Consider the following 13,826-nt stretch of genomic DNA (forward strand, 5'->3'; position numbering starts at 1 on the left):
CGGCCTTGCGGCCGACAGGCGGGAGGGAGCTCAGGGACCCTAATGCCAGCAGTGCTCCCCGGCCCCCTGGGCCGGACAGGTGAGGGTCCCCGAGAGCCACCCCAGCCGGGGTAGGCGGTGAGGCGGCCCACCTGTGCCCAGGCCGCTGCGGCCACCTGCACAGGCTGGGGACAGTCGTTTCACTGGCCCAGCCTGGGGTCCAGCTCTCTGTGGTCACGTGGGTGCAGACCAGCTTGCGCCTGAGCCTTGAGCATCATCTGGGGTGCGGCCTCATCTGTGACCTGGACACAGCAGACAGGACAGCCAAATGCCAGGGCACCTGTCTAAAGGTGAGGTGCCCGGCTTGGGCACCCAAGACCCAGAGTGCCCGTCCTGGAAGTGTGGCGGGTGTGTTGATGAGCACCCCATAAGGACTGCAGCCTAAGTGAGGCTCAGGGGTAGGAGCTGGGACAAGAGCTATTGCTGGGCACCAGGGGACATCAGATCCCCGGCGACAGGCCCAGGTGAAGAGGGCAGACCCATGAGCATCTTTGTCCTCTTTGTTACCAACAGACAACTCTAACTAAATTATCAGCCTTTCTCACTACTAAAGATGTGACTCTTCTGTCCCCTGCCTCTCAGCAGCCTCTTCAGCAAGCAACAGAGGAAGGCCCCAGGAAGGCAAAAGGCAAATGGCTGTTGCCCCTTCTCTGCTCCCCACCCCCACCCAAGAACCAGCGCCCACTCAGATTTCTGCCACAAAAGCTACAACAGGCCAGCGACTCTTTAGGGGCCTTTGTCTCTGGTGGTTCCTTCTCAGTATAATCTCATCGTACATTTCTCGACAGCTGGCTGGATTTCATCTCATTTTAACGGGGGAAAACAGTCTTATCAGCTGCACCAGAGAAGCTTTAGAAAGGTTAGAGGATGTGCTCTGCAGAAACCCAGACAAACCAAAAAGCTCAGGGTACTCAGAAGGTTAGTTACAGGACACAGGGGACACCTTTCTTGTTCACTCGAAATTGTTGTGGCACTTTGAGATACTGGGCCATGCACAGAATATTTAAATGGGGCCTCTGAGAGATGGGACCTCTGCTGGGATCTGGGCATCAAGTCCCACGTGAAGCAGTTGATTGGTTTATTTGAGCCCAGAATCATCTTTTCTGATCAACATTTTTCGTTCCTTCCTCCTAGCTCTTAGGCCACACTTCTGATTTATGCTGAAGGCATTTCCCTGCCTGCCTCCATCTCACTGGCGGGCTTTCCCCGCTTCTAGCGGCAACAGTGCACCATGGTTAAATGCAAGGACTTTAGAGTTAGACCGCAGCTGAATCCTTGGTTTTCCTACTTACTTTGTGTTCTTGCGTACGTTAATGAAATTTTCTGAGCCTCAGTTTCCTCATCTGTAGAGTGAGGCTAATATCTGTCTCATAGGATTATGGTGAGCAGTGAAAGAAATATTGCAAGAGAAGCATTTAGCTCTGTGTCTGCCATAGGGCAAGTGATCAGTAAAAGTTAGTGATTATCATTAAGTGTTTAACTTATTAATCAGAAGAGTAGCTTCGTTTTTACTTTTTCTTTAGAGTGTGTTTGTGTTTCTGGTTATTATTTAGCTCTCCTTAGGACAACTAGGAGGGGCTCATAGAGTAAGAAGAACACGGGGCTTGGGTTTAGGGGTTTGGATTTGAATCTCAGTCTACTTCCTGCCATCCCAGTGACCCTAGGCAGGTCATGGAACCTCATGGAAACTTTCTTCTTCTCCTTCTCCTTCTCCTCCTTCTCCTCCTTCTCCTCCTCCTTCTCCTCCTTCTCCTCCTTCTCCTCCTTCCCCTTCCTTCTTCTCTTTTTAAATATTTTTTTATTCGTTTGAGAGAGAGAGAGAGAACACAAGCAGGGGGAGAGGCAGAGGGAGAGGGAGAAACAGATTCCCTACTGAGCTGGGAGCACGACATGGGGCTCAATCCCAGGACCTGGAGATCGTGACCTGAGCTGGAGGCAGACGCTTAACCATGTGAGCCAGCCAGGTGCCCCTCACAGAACCTTTCTGAATCCCGATTTCCTTCTATGTAAAAGTGGCTTGAGAATATAACGTACTCTAGGAGGCTGAATGAGTTGATGTATGTGAATGCGGGTGGCACTGCAGAGGGAGTGGGGGAGTCCTCACTAAATTTAGGTGGAAGCCAGAGGCAGACCCTGGTTTTCTGGGTTAGACAGTTTGGAGTGGGGAGGGGTTATAAGAAAAAAAATACGTTTTGTACATTTTACAAAACCATCCGACCATGTGAACACATGTGGGTTCCCCTCTCAGGACCTTGGAAGGGGTGAGGGGCGGGGGTGGTTGAAGGTTCATTGCTATTTGTTTCATAGCAGATCTGCCTCTGGGGGAGTCCGAATCCAAAAGTCGTGGGCCCCTCTGCCTTAGCAGGTCAGAAGTGCTCTGTGCTGCGTGCTCAAAGAGCGACATCCTTTGCCACACTGGAAAGTAATGATGGAGTTGGAGTCAAGCATGGGAAATGTCAAAGGTGCTATTATGACGATGAAGAGAACAAATGACTACATGGCTGATGTGGTGGGCTGAGAACACTGTATTTAGTTGGTTGCGGTTGAATGAGCAGAGTCTCCTTTGCTGGTTGGGTTGTGGGAGGGGAGGCCTGGGGTCCTTGAATGAGCTGCCTCTCTCAGGCTGTTCTTATTCTCTCTGAGGCCCTCCCTGGCCAATGTTTTACTGGCCCCACTGGCTCTCGTTGGCCTGCTTGCGGCTGCCCTTGAGAATTGTGGTTTCCCTGCGTCGTCTGCACTGTTTGTGGTGGGGTTGCCTGTGTTCGCTCTCCTCCGCTCTGCTACGTGGGAGGCAGAGCCCCTGCAGGCTGTACTTGACATTACCTCCCTTGTTGGGGACATCCTGTGGGCGTGTGTTTGGTTTACCTGACACACTTCTGGTGGGATGTGGAGCTTGTACGGCTGAAATGTGAGAGGCCCGTGGGCCTGGAGCCGAGGGGTCACACACTCAAGCTTTGTAGCTCCTACTTCCCTGAGGACCAAAGGACCATCTTGTCGGGCTGTGGCTAGAATCAACATGAGATGTTTCTATACACACACACGCACACACTATGTGTGTGTGCGTGTGTTTTAAACAGATACTGATCAGCAAAGCAAAATATTCAAAAGAATATTCCTTGATCCTTTAGAACCAGAGCAGGATAAATGAATTTTTAGTGTGCTAAATATCTCTAAGATGTTTATGAAAATGCAGATTCCAGGGCCTCACACCCAGACCTTCAATCAGAATCTGGGGGAAGGGGCCCCAGAATCTTTGTGTTTAGTAAGAACCTTGGGTTGTACTTCTGCTTACTGGAACTCAAAAATCACAGTTGTACATGCCTTTTTTAAATTGTAAAACACACAGAACATAAAATGTACCACCCTAATCATCTTCAGGTGTACAAACCAGTGGCATTAAGGACATTCACATCGTCATGCAGCTCATTTCTGGAACTTTTTCATCTTGCAAAACTCTACACTCATTCAACAGCTTCCATTTTCCCTCCTCCAGGCTCCGGCGGCCACCATTCTACTTTCTGTTTCTGTGTGAATTTGACTAATCTAGGGGCCTCATGTATGTGGAATTGTATAGTGTCTGTCTTTCTATGAGTGGCTTATTTCACTCCACATAATGTCTTCAGGGTTCGTTCACTTTGTAGTATGTGCCAGACTTTCCTTTTTAAGCTGAATAATATTCTGCGTGTATATGCCCGTCTTGCTTATCCATGTCTGTGGACACTTGGGTTGCCTTTACTTCTTGGCTCTTGGGAATGACACCACTGTGAACACGGATGTACAGATATCTTTTCGAGACCCTGTTTTCAGTTCTTTTGGGGACATACCCAGGAATGGAATTGCCAGACCCTATAGTAATTCTATTTTTAATTTTTTGAGGAATCCCCATACTGTCTTCCACAGTGGCTGCATTTCCATTTCCACCAGCAGTGCACCAGGGTTCCAGTTTTCCAGTCCTCACCAAACACTAATTTTTTAGCTTTTGATAGTGGCCATCCCGATGGGTATGAGGTGACAGCTCGTTGTGATTTGGGTATGCGTTTCCTAGTGATCAGTAATGTTGAACATCTTTTCATATGCTTGTTGGCCATGTGTATATCATCGTTGGAGAAATGTCTACTCAAGTCCTTTGCCTGTTTTGTTTTTTTTTTTGTTTTTTTTTTGTTTGTTTTTTTAAAGATTTTATTTATTTATTCGACAGAGATAGAGACAGCCAGCGAGAGAGGGAACACAAGCAGGGGGAGTGGGAGAGGAAGAAGCAGGCTCATAGCAGAGGAGCCTGATGTGGGGCTCGAACCCATAACGCCGGGATCACGCCCTGAGCCGAAGGCAGACGCTTAACCGCTGTGCCACCCAGGCGCCCCTGCCTGTTTTTTTTTTTTTAATCAAGTATTTTGTTGTTGTTGTTGTTAAGTTGTAGGAGTTCTTTATAGATTTGGATTTTAACCTCTTAGTGGATATGTGATTTGGAAATATGTTCTCCCATTCCATAGGTGGTCCATTTCACTGTCAGTTGTTTCTTTTGATGCAAGTTCTACAAGTTCTTTACACCATATGACCCTGTAGAGGAAATATTATTATCTATTATTCCAGTTTTAGGGGGGTGAACACTTGGGCCCCGTTTAGCTAACGTGCCTGCGGTCACACAGCTGTATGCAGTGCAAGAGCTGGGATTCAAGCTCAGGTCCCTCTGACTCCAGAGCAAGTGCCCTGTCCATTCCTCTGCTTTACTTCCCATTCCCCCACTGAGCTAATGCAAGGCCCATGGCAGTCTGCAGGGAAGTGGCATGGGTTTGAGAAGCGTTCAGTTACAGGAGAGGAAATATGAACGAAAGACTTGAGAATCTCTTCTTTCCTTCCTGAAGTTCTGTGTCATTGCTTAGACCTTAGAGATAACAGAGAAATGCAGACAGGTTTTTAACTGTTTTGTTTATTTGTTTATTTGTTTGTTTAAACATTTCATAAGCTTGTTTCAGAGCCCATCTGCTACCCACAGTTCCCCCGGTGGTCTGCGTTTTTTCACGTCGCTACCGATCGGCGTCTTGTGCCCGTAGTACCTTCACTACTCGGCACCCTCTGTCTTTCCAGGAGGCCAGCTTGAGTGCCTGCTCTTCCCTCCTATCTCCCTGACTCACCAGGCAGAAGGAAGTATCCCCTCATGTGCAGTCCCTTTCTTTGAGATGGTTCCCCCAGCCTAGGAACTCCACAGGTTGTGGCCGTGTCTTTTTCGTCACCATACCAGCCAGCACAGTAGCATTTCGCCTGGGCCGTACATTATCCAGTCTTGGCCCAAGCCCAGACCGCTTAAATCACAACCTGGGGGTTGGAATGGGAGGTGTAGTTTTCATTTAACTCCTTAAGGGAGTCTTCTGTGCAACCAGCCTGGAGACCCCCTGGCCCCTGCCAGGCCTTCATCCAGCCTGCCCAGACTCAGTCACAATCACTTCTAGAGCTGCTGGGAGTGCTGCAGTCCCGACTCCCCTCCTCTGGAGCCTGCCTGTCCCTAGAATTGTGGTGTTTGTCCTGGGCTCACGGATGCCCAGCCTGGCGCTGTCATCAGAAGGGGTCCACAGGTCTGTTCTTGCCATTGCCCTTGATGCTTTGTGTGCCCTTCTTAATTCAGTGAAAGAGGGACAGTTTTGAAAGGGTGATGGGAACTTGATTCATCTTTTCTTCCTTCCTTCCATCCACCCACCCACCCACTTACCCCATAATCCATTTATTGAGCACCCATTGTGAGCTAGACACTGGGTGGACATAACACTTTTGAACAACTACTGTTCTGCTGGGGAAAGTGTGCCATAACTGTCTGTGAGAGGCAAGGCTGTGTGCTTCCGTGTGTGTATACATGCGTGTGCTTGCATGCATGTGTGTGCTAAGACCACGTCCCTGGTGAACAGCAGGGTTCTCAGTGAGAGCAGCTGTGTGGCCAGGCAATCGGGGAAGGTTTGGGGAGAATGTGAACTGGATTTTGAATTGTGGGGTGGGTGTCACAGGGGAGGAACTAGGTGCTCTTGCCTGACCTGCTTGGGGAGGGAGATACTGAAGGATTCATTCTGAGGGTATTCCCCGTGGATAATTACATTCATTTTTGTTTCTGTTCATTCATTCATCAAACATCTAATGAGTACCTGCTGTCTTGTACTCGGAGTTCAGACTGTGGACCAGCTGTCTGACCGTCACCTGGAGCTTGTTAGAAATGCAGCTTCTCGGGCCCCATCCTACACTTATTGAACCAGCGTCTTTGGGAGTAGGTTCAGGAGTCTCTTTTAACAGACTCTCCAGGTGACTCACGCTTGCTAGTGTTTGAGTCCCTGCTCCAGAATGTTGGATTGTCCATCATCATCATTGCAAACTCTCCCTCAGTGCTTACACAACAGCTCTCCGTAAATGTTTGTGGACTGCTTGCTGTGTGCCAGGTCCTGCTAGGTACTGGGAATATGGGAGATGCCTCAGGGCGAGGATGACACGTTCAGCCCAGACATGCGGGTGGCAGCAGCCAGCAGGACACTAGGTGTATGCCTCTGAGTCTCAGGAGAAAAGTCGGGGCGGTGGAGGTGTTTTGGAAGCCTGCAGGTAGAAAAATTAGATGACAAAACATATGAAAAGAAACTCTCAAGACCCCTGTGAAAGTCAGAGAGGAGGGTGGTGATGATGGGACGTGCCTGGCTGACCTGAAGCCAGGTGTTCTGATGATTTCCGACCTGACAGCCCATTTGCTTGGCATTGAGGTGACATACTGGCATTTTTACTCTGTAAGTCAGGGTAAGGGTGAGACTTACCTTATGTCACTGAACATCAAGAGAGGGTGTCTCTTAGGTCCTCCTGGGATGGTTTCCATTTGTAGAGCACCTGCCTTCTGTCGAGGTTCTCCATCTTCCTTCTCTCCAGGGCACAATATGGCACCAACACTTGATGGGAGGGGGCAGGGCTCACCCTCGTTTGCAGTGTTTGTGGGCAGGTGGGGGTGGGGTGCACAGTGTACTGGAGATTGGTCCCCACCCCCTGCACTGGGTTCCCTGGCTGTGCTGAGTCGGGCCTGTCAAGGGCAGGGCTTGGGCTATGGCAGGGCTGTAGAACTTGATCCCGGATTTATTTTTGGAGCGCAAATTCTGGGATCTGGCCTTGCACTGTATGAGCTACAGTGACATGAACCCTAGGCCTGTATCACATGATTTGTGGAAAATCTGTTTGGTATACAAATGGTTAATAGAAATCTAAGCATAGGTCAGATAGAATGGGTGCATTTATACACCGGATTCTTTTATTAGAAGTAACAGGCCTTTACTGGGGAAGAGGAAGTGCTCGCCATTGTTAGTTCCCTAGCTGAAAAATTCTTTGCGATCTAGGAGAGCTTAGAAAAATATTTGCTTTAGTTTCCTAATATCTTAGCAGCCTTCCCAGTAGCCTGTGGTCCATTGCCACCTGACCATACTCAACAGTGTTTGTCAGAGTGATTTGGCTTCTGACGGGGAAGGTGGTCCAGACCAAGGGCAGGAGGCACCAGGATGCCATTCTGAGGTTCCGCAGTGGACGCCTCAGCCTGTGCACTGTCCTCCATGAGCAGCTCCAAGAGCCGGCTGGCCATTCGCTTGGGTGCTGCATGGACTCGGGCCACAGCCTGCCATCTCCTGAGGACGTAGGTTTGTGCCCCTTAGCTGCATGGAGGCGGCCCAGTTTGTGTGTTTGTATGTGTCGTGATGTGTGTTGGTGAAGCGTGGCCATGGCCTCCCCACAGTAGGAATGGGGCCGTGTCCTTCTATACCTGCTAAAGATTTGTGGGCAAAAAGGTGCCAGTAATCACGGGCCAGAAGGGGGCATGGTTCTTGCCGACCACCGCTGCCACAGGACACAGGCAGAGAGCGCCCATGATGGGCACAGCAGCAGCTCTCATTGGGGGACAGCCCGTTCTCAGTCTCCACCCAACTGTTGGTCAGGTTCCCACGGCAAGTGAAATATTTATCCACTCCTCTTCCCCAGCCCCGCAAGCTGGTGGATGTAGGCAGACAGTTTATATCTTTTGTGCCCTTGACTTTGGATTTCAAAGAAGCTGATTGCAAGTTCATCCTTCTGTAGGGACTTAATTAATCCACTGGATTTGTCATTTCAATTACAGTAGCCCAATTTAACCTGCCCCCCCCCAATACTTTGAAATTACTCTCCTCAAAAGTTGTGTGTGAGTCACGCCTTCAGCCCTTGGTGGGCCACACTGGCGCTGCTTCTGAGCCAGCCTTCCTCACCACGGCAGGGAGGCCGAGCCCGGGTTCCTGCTGTGCCTCCTTTGACGGCAGCGCCACCTTCCCCCCTGCAGTTGTTGCCCCCCACCCCACCCCGCTGCTGGAAGGGCCTCAGTGGAGAGAGGTCTGAGCTCTGTTAGTTGGGTTTTGATTTCAGTACAGGAGTTGATAAAACGAGATAAACCCCAGGCTCACAGGGCTGGGGAAATTAAACAGAGATGATATCAAAGTTCCCCTGAGTTTTCAACTGTGATACAGTAGCTTAGTTTTCTCCCAGACTGGGGCCGGGAGGCACGCCTTTGATTCTGAAACAATATTCAGCATCAGTTAAGCCCAGCACTGCTGACTTTTAGGGATTAAGCACACTGTTGTAGTAATTCTTTGATCAGCTACAAGGGAGCAGTGTGCTGTCTGTATGAGAGGCTTTATAGTTAAAGTTCATTTCTCTGTGAACCCGGGATGACAGCATCGCCAAGGTGCTCAGGGCTGGGTACTGGGGCCTTCCCCAGGCACTGTTCACAGCATTGCAGGCAGAAGCAGGAGGCGGGTTTTCTCCTACCCAGCCTGGTTGCATAGTATTCATTGGGCATGACATGGAAAAAATCCTCCTGGCCTAGAAAAACACCACCCTAATTGATCCTTTGTAGCCCCAGTATGTACGTGCAACACACAGACACACACACACACACCACCCCACAACACATCCGTACATACTCTCCTGCCTGGCAGAGAAATCCCCTCGGGGCAGACACAGGAATAGCAGCCCCCAACCTTGGAAATGATAGAGTGGAGGCTGGCCATGCACCTGGAGTAGAGATTGGGATGGGGATTGGGGCCAGATGACCTACGAGGTTAAATGAGGAGGACCGGCTCAAGGTCAGTGTTGCCACTGCACTCTCTCTGTGCCCACGAGCAGACGTGACTCCCAGGTGCCATCACCACCTTGATGCCTCCTCACCTGGCATTTCCTGAGAATGGACTTAATTTCAGGTTGGTTCAATCTTGTAGTTCTGAGAAATCTCAGCCTCCATTGTCTTGTCATCTAAAATACTGGTCAACTTTTGGCTCTCCCTGTAGAGACTCCCCTTGCAACCACAGCTGGGATGGTAGAAGTTTCCCTAAATTGCTCCCCCCTCCTCCCGGTGGGCCTCGCGACTTCTAGTTGGTAATGGAGCCCCTGTGTGCTGTCGATTGCGCGCACACGGTGCTATACATCAACCTATTCCCTCCTGTGCAGTGCTCAGATCTCCCTCATTAGGCCTAAATTTACCTCCATCCTACACAAACATGGCCTTAGCTCATTTTTATTGTTGTAAATTATTTATGAGGGAAATGTTGAATCTTGAAACTGAGGTGTGAGGAAAATTAATCCCATGTTACTTTTATCTTTCTGTACTTTTCTCCCCCTTGCTTCACTTATTGGGCTATAGCTGGAAAAAGAAGAGCTTTGGCATTTTTAAATATAATTAGTGTTGAAACTGCTTTCTCAGTTGGGTATCAGATGGGATGTTGGTCTCTCTGCACAGCGTCACGGAAAGCAGATCCACGTGGGAGGGAGGACTGGAAGCCCTGTTCAGGTGGGCCAGCTGCCAGTTGCAGGGCAGCCGACAACTCTGGGCCTCAGTTTTGTCTTCTCTAAAATCGGGGTAATAAGACCCAGCCCCCTTCCAGGTTTGGTGTGATCATCAGTCAAGAGGGAGCCCGAGAAAGCGTTTTGAGAATTGCAGAGTGCTGTACAACCGCAGCCGAGGCGTGTGAGTGTGTTTTGCGTGCGGTTAGGATTTAGAGATCGACGTGGGTCTGCGTCTGCTGCGGAGCTGCTCAGGGTGAAACCAGGGGCTGCGGCAAGTAGGCCTTGGTATTTTATGGTTTAGACCAGCATTGCCTCTCGCCAGACAGGTTAATGTTGGTCTTCAACAGCCCGCTCCTCCTCTCCCCTCCCCGGCCGAGCTGCGCTGCAGGCTTGCATTAATGGCCTCTTCTCCCCTCTCCGAGGCCTGGCCTGTGACCCTGGGCGGCTGAGTACTCGGCGGTGCCATCCCTTCTGACTCGAGGCTCCACACAGCCCGGGAAACGTGGAGTGCTAGTTAATAAATGGCCTTTTGTTAGGAAGGTCAATTGAAGTGACGGTAGAGACGCTGTTAAAAGTAATTTGCAGTCAGAAAATATGTAATTCAGGGCAAGCTGCTTTGAGTGATTGCCTCTGCCATGGATATCTTGGGCGTTTCTCATTAAAAGCTTCCTTTGCTGGTGGTGGGGCTTCCTCCACCGCCGAGCCGGCCGCGGCCCCGTGCCGCGAGGAGTCATTTGTCTGTATTTCACAAAGGCTGCCTTGATCCCCAGGGTACATCAACTGGGGGGAAAGGAAAGAAGGAGGCGTGCATCCAAGATGCTCTGTGCTCATGCTCTGCTGTCGCATCCTCCCGTCTGCAGGCTGGGCTGCGACCGCGCACGCATGGGCACAGGCCGCCGGCTCCTTTGTCTGCCTCAGCCGGAGGCAGCCCGCAGCCATCTTGGAACCTGCGGCTGGGCTGCCTCCCCGGTGCATTGTGGGAGCAGCGGGGCTCCAGGGGGCGAGTTTCCCCACTGCCCTTGACCGCGGGGCTTCGGACGGGGAGAGCCGTTGTCACCTGCGCCTGGCGAGGACGTCGTGACCCGGGGACGGGAATCTATCAGCAAATAAAATATTTCTTATTTATTCCCATGCTTGCCTCCTCTCTCTCTCACACACACATAGTAGAGGCAGTACTATCTTAATAGTAATAATAAAAAAAAAACCTTACCTCGGATGTTCTTTATTAAATTCACAGCATGATATTTTAGCACAGGCAGAATTTGTACATTCTGTTAATGAGTTGTTAATTGCAAAGCGTTTTGGTAACCAACAGCAGGTACCCGTATTTTTCAAACTGCAGCCGTGTTATTTTCATGCTACCAGTATTATGGGATTTTCCAAGTGACGATACTTTTTGATTAGTGTTTGCTTTGGACTGGGCTGATGCAGGTATTTAACACTAAACCTTCTTTATTGGGGGGCATGCATGCCTATTCATTCAATAAATACTTACTTCCTGCCTACTTTGTGCAGGAAGCACCAAGCCCGGTGCTTTATATAAACCTGCCTGGTAAATGAAATTTGAAAATAGAAAATGATGCAGTGGTGTGGCACGGTATCCTGCCCCCTGCCCTGGGCTTCTAGAAGCTGATTTTCAGTAGGATTAAGTAAAGCATAACTTAGTTTGGCTTTTGTCATGAACAGAAGTTGAGAGTGTGGCTGCTGCCAGGCTCTTCCTAGGCTTGATTGGAGGCTTGGCTCGATTTCATTGACGAGTCTGTTTCCGGAGCCTTTTGTGGGCTTCAGGGGACACTGATTACATGGGTGACTTGCATATAGTATTCTGATTGTTCCCATTTAGAAGGCTGCAGTCATTTTTAATAGCCTCTGCCTATTCTGATTCTAGGCTGAGAACTAAGAATATTTCTTCCCCCTGCCTACTTAGGCAGGGTGTTTGGTTTGCTTTAGAAGCAGTAACCAGCTTTGAGGGATCTGGTAGACCTACAGCCAGTGGAATTTAATTGCTGCGGAAGGAGGTGGAATTTAACTTGCTCTTTTTCACTGCTTGTCCTTTTAAAAGTACTAAAAGTCATTTACATAAGGTGTTACCTCTTTTATTTGCTTTCTGGTGCTCTGCCACTCCAGCTGCCCAGACCCAGTGCTCTCTATATTCTCCTTGTCTCCTCTGGTCACATCAAGAGGCAGTCAGCAGCAGAATAATAATTCCATTTCCCCTCCCTTTCTCCCAAAGTGCCCAGCAAGAATTATGGTCATTGTTAGTGTTTAGCTTTGAGTAAGTGCCCACATGACCTGTGGGATTAAACACAACAAAGGCACCTGCCAGTCCTCCCAGGAATGGCGCCTACCACATTTCTGGCCACTTACACTGGACCTGTGTGTCCCAAACGTGCCAGTCTCATCTGCTTTTTGTTGAGTGCCTACTGTGTGCCAGGGACTCCTCCAGGCCCTTCATTTATGTGACTCCTTTAGATCTCACGGCAGTTCTGCGACTGTCAGTATTGTGACCTCTTACTTGCTCAGTCACCAGCCAGTAAGCCATGCAGCCTGGACTTGAATGCCATTCCTTTCCTACATTCCCAGAACACTTTCTTCCATGAGTTTGCAAAGCTCTGCCTACTGAACAGTCCACGCTTGGTTGTGCTAGAGGCTGTGGTTTGGAAGTCTGCACCTGCACAAGGAGATACTGTAAGGGACAGAAGTGAGCAGTGGGGTTAAATTCAGCTGTGTCTGCTTTATCCTCACAGAAGCTGCTGGTATCTGTTCGGAAGTCAGGCAACTTGTTGAGAGAGTTAAGAATGGCTTGCTTCTGGGTTTGAGTCAAAGTTAGCTGTCCGAGCAGGGACAGGATCTCGTTAACTACGTTAGCCCAGTGTTCAGAGCCAACATGAGAAGAACAAGGGTCAGAGATGACTTGAGTTCTTGATCTGAGGAAATGGTCAGGTAAGGTCAGGGCTCCTTCAGCCAGTTCAGTTATATGGAGCATAGCTCAGGATATTTGCCCCAAGATTCTGGTTTTGTTTGAGACTTTGTATCGTTCACTTTAAATGGTCAGTTTGAATTTTGTGCTTTCTTTTTCCTTTTTGGAACCAGGACCCATCCACCATGCCTGAAGTCAAAGACCTTTCAGAAGCTTTGCCAGAGACGTCGATGGATCCCATCACAGGAGTGGGGGTGGTGGCTTCTCGGAACCGAGCCCCAACAGGCTATGATGTAGTAAGTCGAGATGCGCTGACTCAACCAATATTCCTCTCCTGTGTTCAAGACCCCCGAACCTTGTGTGTAAATGTGCTCCTTCCCTTGGGGAACTTAAACAGGGAGGGAAGGCATCACCAGTGGGAAGGTGTGGGGAGTGTCCTGGTTTGGGAGTCAGAGGACCTGACTCCAGTGGGGCTGCTTCCTGGCCTTGGCCAAGTCACTTGACCTCTGTGATAGCCATTTTCACCTTCTGTAAAACTAAAGGGTTGGCTCTGTTGATTTCTAAACTCACTTCTAGTTGTGAAATTTCATGAACAGGATCCAAGAGTCTGAAAACCCTTGTCATATGCATCCTTGTCCTGCGTGTATAAGTGTCATTAGTGTACTGCCTTACATTTTTATAGCTCTTTACAGTTTGCAGAGCAGTTTCCTCCCTGTGAACTCATTTGGCTTTTACAGTTCCCTGGAAGGCTAGGAGGGCAAGTAGCTTTATCTCCACTTTACTGATTAAGAGAAGCCAAGCTCCGACAGGTGAAGTGACGGAGGCCCAGTCCTTGGGAGTGGGGAATCAGGACCAGACCCTTTCTAAGTCTGCTGCTGTGACTGATCACACCACTACCGTTTAGCAGAGAACTTGCTTTGCTTTCCAGCAGGCGTCTGTGGTGGTGTTCAGTAGTACTGACAGCTGGAATTGGGTTTTTTTGTTGTTTCAATAGATAAATTGCAATTTGGGTCAAGCTTAAAAGGTGCAGAGTAACATTAGGAGGGTTTAGTTAGCAATG

The 13,826-nt window shown here is 49.5% G+C and overlaps 1 protein-coding gene across 1 annotated transcript in view; it reads left to right on the forward strand.

Annotated features, from left to right (window-relative positions):
• Window positions 1–13,826, forward strand: part of MVB12B (multivesicular body subunit 12B) — a 174,148-nt gene that overhangs the window by 8,790 nt on the left and 151,532 nt on the right. The window contains exons 2-3 of the mRNA XM_034663731.1: window positions 95–329; window positions 12,940–13,062. Coding sequence (XP_034519622.1) covers window positions 95–329; window positions 12,940–13,062 — 358 coding nt within the window. The remainder of the gene's footprint in view (window positions 1–94; window positions 330–12,939; window positions 13,063–13,826) is intronic.

The sequence above is a fragment of the Ailuropoda melanoleuca genome, chromosome 7, assembly GCF_002007445.2.
Source record: "Ailuropoda melanoleuca isolate Jingjing chromosome 7, ASM200744v2, whole genome shotgun sequence".
Lineage (NCBI taxonomy): Eukaryota > Metazoa > Chordata > Mammalia > Carnivora > Ursidae > Ailuropoda > Ailuropoda melanoleuca.